The sequence below is a fragment of the Sceloporus occidentalis genome, unplaced genomic scaffold (genome assembly GCF_023333645.1).
Source record: "Sceloporus occidentalis isolate IW3139 unplaced genomic scaffold, rSceOcc1.0.p SCAF_5, whole genome shotgun sequence".
Lineage (NCBI taxonomy): Eukaryota > Metazoa > Chordata > Lepidosauria > Squamata > Phrynosomatidae > Sceloporus > Sceloporus occidentalis.
Window position 1 is genome coordinate 164,736,233 of NW_028316985.1, and position 15,583 is coordinate 164,751,815.

Consider the following 15,583-nt stretch of genomic DNA (forward strand, 5'->3'; position numbering starts at 1 on the left):
GGCAAGTTCAGAGAGTACACCAGCAAGTTCCTTAATTAATTTGGGAAGCAGTTCATCTGGCCCTGCAAATTTTAACTCATTTAGATTAGCTAGGTGATTCCTGACTAACTCCCTATCAATCTTGATTTGCAATCCAGAACTTTTGCCACATTCTCTGCTGCTACATGGAAGCTCACGGTTCTCTTTTTTGGGAAAAGCCTGAAGCAAAATGGGTACTAAGTAGTTCTACTTTTTCACTATGATGTGTTAGCATTTTACCATTCTTACTGAACAGCAGCCTCACCATCTCCTTGGTCATTCTCTTGCCTTGAATGGATTTGGGGAGGGGGGGGGGGGAGAGACCCTTTTGTTGCTCCTGGCTCTCCAAGCCAGTCTCAGCTCAGCTCTTCACTCAGTATTGAGTGAAGTTGCTGGGATTTTATTTTTCTATTTTCCTCATTTAACTTATGTTAATTATTGCTCATACAGCAACCAAATCTAAATGGATTTCTTCATTCTACCTCACAATGTACATCTGTGCCCACGCAGTGTTTTATGTGTATGCATCTAGTAGGACTGAAACAATATTATATATTAGATGTCCTTGATGCTTACATTGCTAAATAAGCTGATTGTTTCTCCTGGGTTTCTACTGAAATATATTTTCTTCTAGTGTTGTCTTAAAATGATATTTCCAAAGAGGGTTAAAAAAGATTCTCTCTGCCTCAGATATTTCCTCTTTCTTTAAAAAAAAATCTTTGCAAGAAGTTGTTTTATGGACAATTAATTTTATTTGTCTCCAGTGTACATATAGTATATTGCAAACTACTCCTTTGCTGATCTTTACAGTAATAGAGCTGAGTAGCATTTGCTTGTTGCTAACTAATAGGAGTATAAGTTTGGATGTTCTGTTTTAGGTCTCCAACTGCAACCTGTTTCTGGTGTCACATGGGTTTCTTTTAACAGAATTGTTGATCTGATGCTTCAGCAATAGAATACAGGCATACCAATCTCCTCAATGAAAATTCATGTCCCAAATGTATATGGTCTAATCACAGGGAATGCTTGTTCCACCATTTATGTCAAATACTCACAAACAGGACTTCATTAGAATTTTTAGTATTATTTTTATTATTTCTAAGGTCTTACAGCATTGCTTCACACATCTTTCTTTCCATATATTAAAATATTATTTGGGTTGTAAGAAAATGTGGATTCACTGAATTGCAGATGTAGAAATACTTACCCAGTTTGTCCTTTTGGTTTGTTCCCTAGAGTAATATAAATTACTCTTGGTAGGGATGTAAGTGTTTTCTTTCATTTCATTTCTTTCATTTTCATGTGCAAAAAGGTTTAATTTTAAGATGATTTGGACTTCGGATCCCATCATTTCTGACTGTTGGCCAAGTTGGCTGGGGCTTCTAGGAGCTGAAGTGCAAACCAAGTGGAGCACCAAAGGTTGGAAACCAGTGTTGTAGATTGTTCCTAGATAAATAACATTAACTAAAGCTGTTCTTCAGTTAAAGGCATACTAGCCTGGCTTTTTTCTTGATTTAACTTGACAGCCTTGGTAGGCTTTTTGTATAGGATCTGTCAGACAGGTACAACATAGTTTTGGTTATACCCATCATTTGGAAGACTTGATCAGCATTCATCATTTTCTTATATTCCAGGTTTAACAAAATTTTATGTGGGAGAAAGTGCAACTGACAGATTAACCAATTCATAGTGTTGTGTGATACAAGATGGCTTGTTCTTTTGATTTCAGTGGCTCTGCAGGCTCAAGCAGGAGGAGAGAGGGGTAACTTAAACCCTTAAAAAGTACAAAATGGTTCAAGGACAAACATTTCTCCCCCAAAAAACCTGCATCCCACATATTCAAATAGGTCACAACCCCAACTCATATGCCAAAACTCATGCTTTTGACATAGCTGTAGTTTCAACTGGACTTTTATTATAATCACTTTAGTGGTGTTTTGTATGCAGTGCCTTGGAGGGGTATTGAAAAGACAGTAAATTTGAGAAGCTGCTGTACACAGAATAATCTGCATTCTGTAACATTTTAGAGCTTCAAATTAGTTCTTTCTGCAAATGATGATAAAGTACACCAGGCTTGAACATTCAGTTCCTATGTATGCTTCTTGGAATAACCTTATGACTTAACTGTGTGATGAGACTTACAAAGAATTATTTTAGTGCCAAAAGAGTTAGACTGCTGTTATCTCATTGATTTGACGTGACTGGATGAGCTGAATTTCTGTATAGTTAAAGTTTGCCCAAGTTTCACCAAGACATTTCAAGTCTCAATTTATATATGAAATCACTGTGTCAGTTTGAGCAAGCTTCTCAACTCTTCTAGAACATGGCCACACAGCCCGAAAAACCCACAAAAAACTATGGATACCGGCCATGAAAGCCTTCAACTTCTCAAACTTTGATCTGTGATATGTGAAGTAATATAGGGGCTCGGCAGACCACCATTAAGAGGCGCCACTGTGCCACCCCTGGAAGCACTGGGTTGGGGACACAGCAACCACATGCCACGTCCCCAAACTTTTAGGTCCATGGCACAAAAAGACGCCACAAAAAGTGACTTCTTTTTGCAATGCAAAAAGGGTGTCATAGCCACTGCTGCAGCTTTTCTATGGCTTTTTGGCGCAGCGTATCTACACACTGCACCAAAGACATAGTGTGATGCCACCCACCATGTGTTTGGTCGGGCGGTGTGACGCCAGCCTGGGGGCAAACAGCAGGCAGGCACCATACCCCCACACCGGTATATTTTGCTGGTCTGTTAAGGGCCATAGACATATGTGGCTCTGCTACAAAATGTTGCTTGAATTAAGAAACAAAATCAATGTCCCTTTAAGGCAAGGCTGTTCCCTTACTGCCACTGCTAAATTTGCTACTACAGCATCACCACACAAGCAATCTTGTTCCTTCTAAATCATAGTGACATGGGGGGAGGGTGCTGCTGCCATTGGGTTTGGGATGGTGACAATATATGTTCTGCCCACCTACGGGAATTGCCGACCATTGCTCAAAGCCGCAACCATTATGTGTGAGCATTCCAGAGGCTAACTGTTTCTGATCACCAGAGGAATACAGTTAGTTTTCCATTGCCTTCCTTTGAAATAGAGCCTATAACACCTGGTATTTCTTGGTGGACTCTTGTCCAAGTACTAACCAAAGCTCATCCTGCTTAGTTTCCTAGATCAGATCAGATCAAATCAAATCAGGTGCCTTCAGAGTCCCAAATGAAAGTAACAGGGGGCTAATGGAGAAGCCAGGAATGGAAGAACATTGGAAACAAACCAAGGAAATATACAGTTTGAGGCAAGATCACCATTGACTTACTGCTGAGCTGGTTACTGGCTGGTTAATACTTGAAAAGAGACAGAAAGAAAAGGGAGAAGTGGATAAACTGATAAGCAAGAGAACCATGGCAATACCAATTCCTCCTTCTGAAAATATATCCTACAGCACCTGGTATTCATTGGCAGTCTCCCATCCAAGTACTAATCAAAGCTGACCCTGCCTAGATCAGGTGGTATCTTGGGCCTTCAGAGTATTTAGACCCTTGAAGATACATGGTTCTTATTCCACTAGGTCAAGTGCCTCATATTAGCTTCAGTTCAGCATTCATCTTGAAGTCTACATTTTTTCTGTACAGTAGAGATGGGACACCCCAGATGTTTGGGACCTACAGTTCCCATCATCCCTGGCCAGTGTTGTCAGTGGTCAGGAATTATAGGCCTGTAAAGCTGTGGATGTCCACCTCTATTTTACAGCAAAAAAAACAACAGCATACAGTCCTCTCAGGCCTTTTTCCTGAAATTTTAAGGAGCTGTCCAAGGTGCTGAACATTGTTCTCCAGGTAGTTTTGGCATGATCCATTCAAGTCTGAAACAGAACAGAGAGTGGATCTACTATATCTCTGATATGGAAGCCACCAGCTGCTCCTGTCCCAGACAGAGCTCTCAGAAACACCTTTCCTGGCAATCAAAAATGCTGTAAGAATTCGGCTGGCATCAGGTTAGTGACACACATAGTAACATTGAGGTTGTGGCAGATGGAGGAATTCAGCACCTCCATCTGCTACATCTCCCTCACTGAGCCACTTACCTGTTTTCTGGCTGGTTGCCCACCTCTGCAGCTACTCATTGGTGGAGCAGAATGCAAGGGATAAAAAAAGAATTAGGCATCCAGCTCCTTCAGTCACCTGCAAGAAGAAAAAGGTATCCTCCTGGACCTCTGCAGGAACAGAACCATCTGGCTTGATCTCCCTTGCCTTTCCCCTGGCCTCCCCTGGCCATTGGAATGGCTGTGGGGATGGGCATCCAGCCAGCAAACATATTAAGTATGTGGGGAAGGAGATCTAGATGCAACTATGCCTGATGGAACTTTATAATCTCTGCTCTTATTAAATAACTGTTTGTTGACCTTTCCTGACAACTCAGATCTTCTTCATGAGACAGCTGCCTCATTTTTCCTAATGGTAAGGCTGCCCCTAATGATAGGAATATCCAGTAGTGGGGAATGCATGAAGAAGAGATGATGGCGACCCTGATAGGAAGGTGCTCTAAATAACCTTATGATAGGGAAGTGGCAGTGTTTTGTTTAGTTCTTGACATTGTCTGAGGTCTTCAATTTTCAAGGGTTTATTCCTATAACTTCATAATACACCATAAAATCTAATGCAGTCAGTGTCATATGCTATCCTTTTGTTATCCCAATGGACATTGTAATTAATGATTAATAATAATTCAGTGATTATTTTTTCTTCCTCTGAGCTGGGAAGAATGTTGCTTTGATCTGAACTACTTTTAACACATGCCTAGGATTTAAGCCTAGTGAGGAAAAAAAAGTTAGTTAAAAATGAAACTGGAAAATATGAATTTGATCACTTTTGTATGCCAATGGCTTTCACATTTAAAACATGATGGTCATGTATAGCCACAGTGGTCATGTATAGCAACCTACAGCATAATGAATTTCAATGAAGTATTTACATTTTATTTTACAGATATGATAGAGATGCCATTGTGATATTTTAACTTTGGAAGATATGGGTATTTTTGTGAGATATGTGACCTACACTGAGTTATGTGATTTCTCTTACTCTGTTTTTTTTTTCTTTCTGTTTTTCTTTTGCCATCCATTTGACCAAACCCATGCCTGAAATAGAAAGGGAAAACTAATGAATATGACTTCTTATTTCTAGAAGTCATAACCTTTATCTGTCATGGATGGCAGGCATGATAAATCCATTTACAGTTATTACTGTCATGCTGTAAAGAAAACTGTAGAGCACATGATATGAAACGTACTGCAAATAGAAACTTCTCATTTCATAACAAGAGTTAATCTAGCCTGGTGTTGTATATAGTTTTAGAAGAGAAAAATCATGAATTTACTCTTGTAAATTCAAATCCATTATGCCTCAGTAGAGCCAGCTTGGCTTGACTATTGGACTAGGACTCTGGAGGCCAGGGCTCAAATCCTTGCTCAGTCATGGAAACTGTGGGTGGCAGGTCACACTGTCTCAGCCTCAGGGGAAAGCAATGGCAAAACCTCCTCTGAACAAATCTTGCCAAGAAAACCCAATCTGCCAGTGTTATTTTCTTCATGGTATCATGTTAAAATAAAAATACATCTTTCCTTTTTATGAAGGATTTTGGAAGATTCTAGTTGGTCACATTATTTTGTTTTATGTGTTGGATCTTTAAAGTAAAGTTACAAAAAGATGGGGAAAAGAAGAAAAAGCAAAAAGGGGGAAAGTGAAGTATATAGGATATAAACTCACACTGTAATTATAATTAATCTAAAATTGTTGTATTTCTGAGAGTGCATATTCTTGACGTTAATATTTATATAATATGCACTCACATACAGCTAAAGCAGTATAATTTTATGATCTTGAATGACAGATGGTATATGTTTGTATCTCTCCAACACTGCAGTATAAGTCTTTTCCCAGCACATTGGGTCCAATTATGTTGACCTTTAGATAGATTCCACATCACAGGAATATAATTTAAACGAATGCATGCATCTATGAATGCCAAAGATTTTTCCAATACAAAGTTAATGTCTTGTAACACATGCAACCAAAAGGCGGTAACTACTGAACATGTCAGTATCATATGCCACAAGGATACAGAATGGCTGGCATATTGATCAGTATTTATAATGTTGTAAACCAGACATGCAACATCTTAGATTTTGAAATTCACATTTATAGTTTTTGCACCAATCACCAATCACCAGCACCTTAGAAATCCTTCTGTTGCCAGGGATGTGCTGCTAAAAAGGTAGGATTTGGAGGGGGAGTATCATTCGAAAACATCTTCATAGCTATGTTTTCTGATACGGGAACTTTGCCTATATTTATTGTAATGGCAACATTTAGTTGAAGTAGATAATTATTTCCGAAAACAGTAAAATGGCATTCAATAACAGCAATGACATTGGTAAACAACATAGATGGCATATTAGTCCCAAGAGGCACGGACTCAAATTTAGACAGATTAATAGCCCTCAAAGCTATTAATTAATTTTATCAGCTCCGTGAAGAAGATTTATAATCATTTTTTCAAAGTCTAAATCTTGGGATTTCAGGACTTTGCCTGCCTGAACATCAAAGTTCATGAACTCTTTTTATGTGTGAATTTCATTTAAGAGAAAGAGAAAATAAAATAATTAAAATAAAATAATAAATTATTTCTAAACATATGTCAAATATCAGTGGAGAGAGAGGAAATCCTTGTCTTGTATCCCTCATTCAATTAAAAAAATCAGAAGGTGTCCTATTTGAAATCACTCTTAACCTAGAAGAGAGGCAGAAAATCCAAATCCATTTCAAAAGATGTGGCAGAAAACCAAATTCCTTAAAATCATAATAATAAACTGCCAGTTGGTTTTGTCTAACGTTTTCCTAGCATCAAATAGAATAATGGCATCAGGCTCAGTTCTAGTATTTAAAGCAATCAAATTTGTAGCTAATCCTAAATGATCACCTCCCTGCAGTTATTAACAAAGCCTATCTGAGCCAGGCAAATTAATGTTGTTATGACTTTCAAAGCCTGCTAGCCAACACAACATTTAGCATTTGAACATTAATATTTAATAAAGAGACTGGACTATAATCCATACACCTCATATGATCTCTGACTGAGTTTGGATTAACAGAAATAAAGGCTTCATTGAAAGAACTTGGAAAGGAGCCTGACTCAAAAACCTTTGATACAAACAAACCAAAAATCTGGGAACGAATATATCTGAGTATGTTTTATACCATAGAATCATAATAAGAAAACCATCTGGCCCCAAAGCTTTTCCATACCTATGATTTCTCATCTCTTTTTTTAAACTGCCCCAGTAGAATTTAGAATGGTTTGACATTTAGCTCTAATAGTGTTCTGCTTCAATACTAACTGCTCATTGTGCAGTTTTGCACTAGGAAGCATTATATAGATTCATAGAGTTGAAGGAGACTACAAGGGCCATCCAGTCACGTAGGAATACACAGTCAAGTATGTGTCAGGAAGTCATGTCACATAGACACTTATGATTACAAACACATAATCCATTTACCATCCTATGAACTATCATGATCTATCCCATAGATATTTAAAAGATTGTATTAGCCATCAATATTAGAGTACAACTGTCTCACTTTAATGCCTACCTCTCCCCTTACATATATACACACACACACACACACACACACATACTATATTTGCTGCTATCAGAGACACAGACATCAACTAAAGCAGAAAAGAACCTCAAAACTTTATGAACATAATAAAAATAACATTAAAATGGGAGCAAAGAGAACTGGAATAAAATCTGTAGTGGAGACTAATGTTCAGAAAGAAAAGAAAAGAAAAGGCAATATTGAAATCTCAAATGGAATTGATAGCAATTTATCTCCTGACGCCTTGGAACCAGTAAGCAGATAGCTGGGAATATTAGCTAAAGAACAGCACATGAATATAGCTGAATGTGTTCAGAATCCTTCTGAAATAGGGCTTGTTATGTCAGCCTATTTGGTGATGTCTTGTTTTTGAAAGAGGCATTGCATAGACAAGCAGACACAAAGCTGAAGAGGAGGAGGAGAACAGCTTAGTGTCCAAAACTAATTGAGACAATAAGAGGTTTACCTTCTTGTCCTTTTCCTCAGGAAGCAAAATATCTTGGGCCAGGCTTTTTGTATGCAACATAAGAAATAAACAATATAACCATGTTAGTCTGGAATATCAGTACCCACCTTTAAAGACTAAAGAAGTTGTAGCATAAGCTGGACTTTCATGGACATTGTCTACTGTACAACCCCCAGGAGCGTCTTTGCTATTTGGATCAAAACTAGAAATTACAGGCATCAGGAAAGGGAATACAGGTTGAATGGCCACTGTTATCAGTGACCCTGAGCTTAGGAAAGTGTGGCCTTCCAGATGTGGGACTGAAACCCCCATTAGTTTGAGCTAACACAATCAGGGTTGCGGGATGAGGGGAGCTAAGATCTAACAACATTTGGAGAACTGTGTGTTGCCTATGCCTGCACTAAAGGAGCCCTGGGTGTGCAGTGGCTAGATACCTATACTGCAAGCCACAAGGTTGTAAGTTTGATCCCAGAGGCTCCAAGGTCCACTCAGCCTTGCATCATTCGGTAGGTTGCTAAAATAAGTACCCAGCCTGTTGCTGGCAATTAGCTTACACATTGTAAACTGCTTAGGGAGTCGAAGGCTTTCATGGCCAGCATCCATAGTTTTTTGTGGCTTTTTCAGGCTATGTGGCCATGTTCTAGCAGAGTTTCTTTCTGACGTTTCGCCAGCATCTGTGGCTGGTATCTTCAGTGAAATCCAAAATAAACAGGAGGCTTACAGAGAAAACTAACAAAGCAGGGGGAGAACCACTAAGGTAAATTGTGAATCTTCAATACCAAATACTGTAATTATAATAAAAATACAAAATTTTCTTGCAAAATGTATATTTGTATGTGTATAACAGTTAATAAAGAACAACAGTGATGAACAATTCCTAAATACATTAACAACACTAAGACAGCTGTAGAAATTAATGCTATTTACTGGTGATTGATAGTCCCAATGATGAAAGCAAAGTCTTTAAAACAACAGCAGTGGTAACTAGTATTCCCAATGATGAGGATGGAGTCAATATACTATGAGTGGTGGCAATATTCTGCTGTTGTAGGACAATATTCTGCTATTGTAGAACAATCCAATCTAGGAGCTATGGTAATGTTTATTTGTATCTCTTGCGGATAAAATAACACTCCATTAGTGGCAATATCCTTCAAATATTGACTGTTTTCAACAAAAGAAACATGGTGCGAAACCTTCAGACGGCTACCTCCAGAGTAATGTCTGGCCATTTCGACTCACTATGGTCTTCATCAGCATAAAATAAATTACAATTCTGGATAGGTATATCATTCTGTCATTCCATGCTTCCAGATCATAGGACAACTTGAATTAGCAATAGTAGAATCCCTGGTCATCACTGTTGCTCTTTATCAGGGGTCGGCAACCTCCGGCCCGCAGGCCAGATGCGGCCCGCGGGCGCCTTTCTGCCGGCCCCCGCTCCCTCCTGCCGCCGAAATCGCTGCTGATTTCGGCCGCTCCGGCCACCATTTTGCCTTTCAAAATGGCGGCAAAGTCTCGCGCGACCATAAAGGCCGCGCGAGACTTCGTCGCCATTTTGAAGGGCAAAATGGCGGCGCCCATTGGGAGGCCTGATGCGGCAGCCGAAGCCCTGAAACGGGGCTTCAGCAGCCTCACCGGGCCCCTGGGAGGCCCGATGCGGCATCTGGAGCCCTGAATCGGGGCTTCAGCAGCCTCACCGGGCCCCTGGGAGGCCCGATGCGGCCTCTGTAGCCCTGAAACGGGGCTTCAGCAGCCTCACCGGGCCCCTGGGAGGCATGATGCGGCATCTGGAGCCCTGAATCGGGGCTCCAGGAGCCGCACCGGGCCTTCAAATGGGCCCCGCCCACCTCCCTCCTGGCCCCGCCCACCTCCCTCCTATAAATGGAGGGGCGGGGGGGAAGGAGGAGGAGGCAGAGAGAGAGAGATGGAGGGAGGGGAGGAGGAGAGAGAGAGAGAGTGGGAGGGAGAGAAGAGAGAAGGAGGGAGGGGAGGAGGAGAGAGAGAGAGTGGGAGGGAGAGAAGAGAGAGGGAGGGAGGGAGGGAGGGGAGAAGAGAGAGAGAGAAAGGGTGGGTGGGTGGGAGGGAGAGGGTGGGAGGGAGGGGAGAAGAGAGAGAGAAAAGGTGAGAGGGAGAGGAGAGGGAGGGAGGGAGAGGAGAAGAGAGAGAGAGAAAAGGTGAGAAGGTGGGAGTGATAGGGAGGGAGGAAGGGAGAGAAAGAAAGTGGGTTGAGACAGTGGCATGCATTTTTTGCTGTTTTGTGGCCTTGCCTAGTTGCTTCCATTCTTGCAAATATTGCTCTTATTATTGTTGTTGTTCTCCTTTGGTATTCTCTTTGTAAAATCCCCCCACATGGACTTGCTTGCTCTTTTGTGGGTTGAGACAGTGGCATGCATTTTTTGCTGTTTTGTGGCCTTGCCTAGTCGCTTCCATTCTTGCAAATATTGCTCTTATTATTGTTGTTGTTCTCCTTTGGTATTCTCTTTGTAAAATCCCCCCACATGGACTTGCTTGCTCTTTTGTGGGTTGAGACAGTGTGCATGCGTTTTTCCTGTGTTATGGCATTGCCGGCCCTAGTAGCTTCTTGCAAATATTATGCGGCTCCGCCCCTGGAGGGTGGAAACTCCGCCCCTGACATGTGGCTCCGCCCCAGATAGTGGAAGCTCCGCCCTGGCATGTGGCTCCGCCCCAGAGGGTGGAAGCTCCACCCCCATGTGTGGCTCCGCCCCTGGAGGGTGGAGGCTCCGCCCCCAGAGGGTGGAAGCTCCACCCTCCGGCTTCGGCCCCCCAGTTGTCTGAGGGACAGCAACCCGGCCCCCGACTCAAAAAGGTTGCCTACCCCTGCTCTTTATTAACTGTTACACACATACAAATATACATTTTGCAAGAAAATTGTTTGTATCTTTATTATAATTACAGTATTTGGTATTGAAGATTCACAATTTACCTTAGTGGTTCTCCCCCTGATTTGTTAGTTTTATCTTCAGAGAAATGCCAGCCACAGATGCTGGTGAAACGTCAGAAAGAAACTCTGCTAGAACATGGCCACATAGCCGGAAGAACCCACAAAAACCTATGCTTAGGGAGTGATTAGTCCACTGATAAATGGTATAGAAACGTACTTACTGTTGCTATTGCTATAAAGAAATGAGAAAGGAAGAAAAAAAGGCATCAGCAATGAAATGAGACTGTAACAAAGGCAACAGGAAATGAATGGGAGTACCATAAACATAGTGAACATGAAATAGTTTTTATTATACCTGTACCTAGCAGATTGAATTCTACCATCTCTTCCATTAAGGAGAATTGAATGCTCATGGGCTTGTTTTGAGCACTTTTTGCCTTAAGGTAAAGGATGGGTTGTGTGTGTGTGTGTGTGTGTGCGTGTGTGTGTGGTGTGCACATGCACATTCCAGCCTGCATAGTATCTGTCTTGCATAGTACTCTATGGACCTATTAATGCTGACTCTTCCACTGTATAAAGAGAATCCAGTCACACTGAATCATGGAGATAAATCAGAATTACTACTCCGCAGAGGAAATGTCTTAGAAAGAGGAAAGGCAAGAACAACAAATCATGCAGTGAACTCAGTGGACAGTTGCTCTGTGGGTGATTACTTTGGACTGAGTGAAGTTTTCAATTATTTAATTTACGTCCTGTGGCACTGTAGCCATTTTCTTGAGAGTGATTGTCCTCAAATGAGGGGTGACAGCAATGTCAGAGAGTGACTTTCGTTTCCTACACTATGTTGCAAGAGAAAAGAGTTAACACCAAGTTACCGTTTTCCTACCATTTCTAATTTTATAACATCCACAATAAAAAAATTGTTTCATTTCATTTTCACAGATATATGGCCATTATTGATCCTCTGAAGCCCAGACTGTCTGCCACAGCAACCAAAGTGGTGATTGCAAGCATATGGATCCTAGCATTCCTACTTGCTTTTCCCCAGTGTCTCTTTTCTAAGACCAAAGTGATGCCTGGAAGAACTCTGTGTTATGTTTTCTGGCCAGGTGGTATGAAGCAGCGTTTTACGTAAGTCACAGTTTCAGTGGGAGTGAACATCTCCATTCTTCTATGCCCTAGAATAGAAGTGGGCAACTGCAGTAGCTCTAGGGTCAATTTTCTGTCACTTCTGGTTTTGAAAAACACATTTTAAAAAAAACCATGGTGTGGGTGGGCTATAACCTCTTCAAAAAGGTGAATTCACCACCACATCTTTTTGGGCAGTAAAAAGCATTGAAAACCAGCTCTGTCCATCAGCCGACTACCCATTACCGTGTGCATCATTTGAGAGCAAAAAGGTTGCCTACCCCATCTGTCTGTTATATATGAGTGCCATATATTTGTATTTGTGTGTCTGTGTGCATGCATTCTAAGTCTGCTAGTTCCAGAATAAGTGGGTATTTTCTTTCTCTTAATATCTATTCTTTCTTTTTACCACACAAATTTTGTGAGTGACTGGGAAGAACATATTTTATGATTATTTAGTTTAGTGTAGCTTTTACTATGGCATTTTAACATCAGACCTTTTGATCTTTTTTGTTTTAGCTTTGTCATGAGCCACCTTAAGTCCCATGTTAGAAGAAAGGCAAGATTTAAGTTAAACAAACAAACAAATAGTAATATTTCAAAGGATGGATGTCCATGTGGCTATTACCCATGCCATCCCATTCTTCAGCCACAGAAGACTGCTCATTTTTAACAATACAGACAGCAACTTCTATTCTGGTTGGTTTTCCCCACAGAATCTATAACTTCAGTGTTTCTTTTTCACAGGTACCATATCGTTGTGATTGTACTGGTCTATTGCTTTCCACTGCTTGTCATGGGCATCACATATACAATTGTTGGAATTACCCTTTGGGGTGGAGAGATCCCAGGTGATACATCTGACAAATATCATGAACAGCTGAAAGCAAAAAGGAAGGTACCGTATCTCTAAGTCTTGTTTCATTGTTAGTGCTGAAGTTCTATAGCTTCATCATTTTGGTTGCAAATTATTGCTTTGAAAAATACTGTTTTTTTGGAAAAGGCTAGATCACACCTGATGCTTTTTTTTTTTTTTTTTTACTTGTAGACATGATAAAACTGGATTTAAGTAGAATGACTAATTGGCACTGATTACTTTTTGTTTTGTTTTCTTTCTCATTGCTTTTCTTGCTATCATGTTATTTAGCGTTTTGACCTTACAAAGGTCATTCTATTTAATATAGATGTATGTATGTATGTGCATATATAGGTATGTATGCAGATATATTTAATAGGCCACCTTTCGGACATCAAATGGCATCTAACAAGCCAACGATTGGCTAATAACAATGTAATTCAAATTAAAAAAACAAATACAATTGGAACATAAAACCAGGTTAAAATGCAATTCAAAATAGAACGGTTAAAAGATACAAGAATCCAAACATTTGTTATACTGATGGATACCTATGTGTAAAGACTAAACTTATCCTGAAACATTTGAGAATACTAAGGCTAAGATCTGATTTTCTACTGGTAAAATATAATGTTCCAACAGCATACTTGACCCAGGAGGTCCAGGGACACAATAGCTTTCAGCCTTTTGATGGCATGGGAGAGCTGTAACAGAAATTTCCCTCTCTAGACATTCAATACTGATTTGAGTCAAGGGTGGGGGTGCAATTGCAACCCTAGTGTGCCTAGCAGCCATTCTGCAAGTGGGGAAAACTGTTGTGCAAACATACCTCCCTGTACAACATCTAGAAAATAACCCCCAGGTATGCAAAAAAAAAAACCAAAATAATTCCAGCCAATTTTATGAAACACAAGTGAATAAATTCAATGTGTATTTACAGTGCTACTCTTTCTAATGGCTTCCCTTGAAGTGCTTGACCAACCCTATAAAATCTTTGATCATGGTGAACTGAGCCCAGAGCCTAACCTTACAGAGAACACAGGCTGTTAAGCTGTTTTTTCTTCTACCTGCTATAATATTTAGTAACAATACAGAATGTGTGGAACCAAGGTTCAAAGCCCTGCTCAGCCATGGAAATCCACTGGATGACCCAAGGCAAGTCACATTCTTTCAGCCTTAAAAGAAGATGAGATTATTGGATCACCCTTTCCTCCCTTGTTGGACATGGGGTGTAACCTTCAATACATGAATTTTATTGCACACACCTGTGCCCAGGCAGGAGACATCCAATAGAAAATTTCATTCTTTGCAAAGTGCAGGAGAAGCCCAGATCAGATACAGGATGCCTCCTGCTTGTACATGGACATGTGCAATAAAATCCACCTGCATCTAGTGCAGGAGGAAAGGGCAGTGCCATAATCTCCAATGGCAAAATCTTCTCTGAATAACTGTTGCCAAGGAAAGCCTTGTCAAAAATAAAAAATCATTATGAAGACACATAAGAACAAAAACAAAATATTGAATGTGTTTGTTTCTATTTTATTTCACTGGTGCTGTTTGCAGAGATGGAAAAAAATGAAGTTTTTTTAAAAGATGTGGAACATGTCTCACCTTCCATTTGGTATTGTCATGGTATCATGACAAGGGACCTGTGTACAGTCTTCTAAAGGATTCTGACTTTGCTTTGCTGTTGCTTCAGACATTATCCTAAAGGCCTTTACATTTAAAAATACAAAAACCGCAATGAAAGAACTCTGAAAGGCCTTGGTTGAAATCATGATCCCATTTATCAAAGTGACTTTTTTCCATGACATTAATGACAACCTATTACTTATTGACTGAGTATGTCCTGATGTTTGCATAAGGCATGGGATGAAACACTTGGCTAACTGGTCTCCACTCATTTTTTCAACACAAATACACCTTTACCTTTAGAAGAATCATTAACATATTTCTGTTTGCACATCTGTTTGATGTCTGTATGGAGTACAACTTGTACCTATATGCTATTTTAACATATAGCACCTATCTCTCTCTTGCTGTTTTAATTAAAAAACCAGTTGCAAGCTTCTAGCAGAGGGCAGACTACAAGCTAAAATAAATGAAAGATTTCAGATCTATATTAGATACTTCTGCAGAGTGCACAGAGAGAACGTGTGCCCTGCTAGAGTTCATGGAGCCTATGACATAGAGTGTGTGTGTGTGTGTGTTCCCATCTGGGCAAAAACCATCTGCAGAATCAGAATGTGTCTCAAAAACTGTTTCAAAAACATATCTTTAAAATCCTCTGGAATAACAGAATGTATGTAAAAATATTTACATGCCAATAAATATGTGTGTTTCTACAAGAAACAGCCAATCCATCTGGAACAGATGTATACACCAATTTTTTTCTCCTAAAGAAAAATTTTGTAATGCCAAATTTTTTTTTATAATAATCATATCTGTGTTGGTCATACAGCAGAACACAATAACATCTAAAATCAACAAAGCAGCAATATATTTATTGGGTCAACCAAAAATACACAAAGTACATAATTCATTTCAAAG

General features: G+C 40.0%; 1 protein-coding gene across 2 annotated transcripts in view; it reads left to right on the forward strand.

Annotated features, from left to right (window-relative positions):
- TACR3 (tachykinin receptor 3) overlaps window positions 1–15,583 on the forward strand; it is a 51,167-nt gene that overhangs the window by 11,629 nt on the left and 23,955 nt on the right. The window contains exons 2-3 of one of the 2 annotated variants that reach the window (XM_089527076.1): window positions 11,992–12,180; window positions 12,925–13,075. In XM_089527076.1, the coding sequence (XP_089383202.1) occupies window positions 11,992–12,180; window positions 12,925–13,075 (340 nt within the window). The remainder of the gene's footprint in view (window positions 1–11,991; window positions 12,181–12,924; window positions 13,076–15,583) is intronic. The other variant, XM_089527078.1, reaches the window with a different exon arrangement.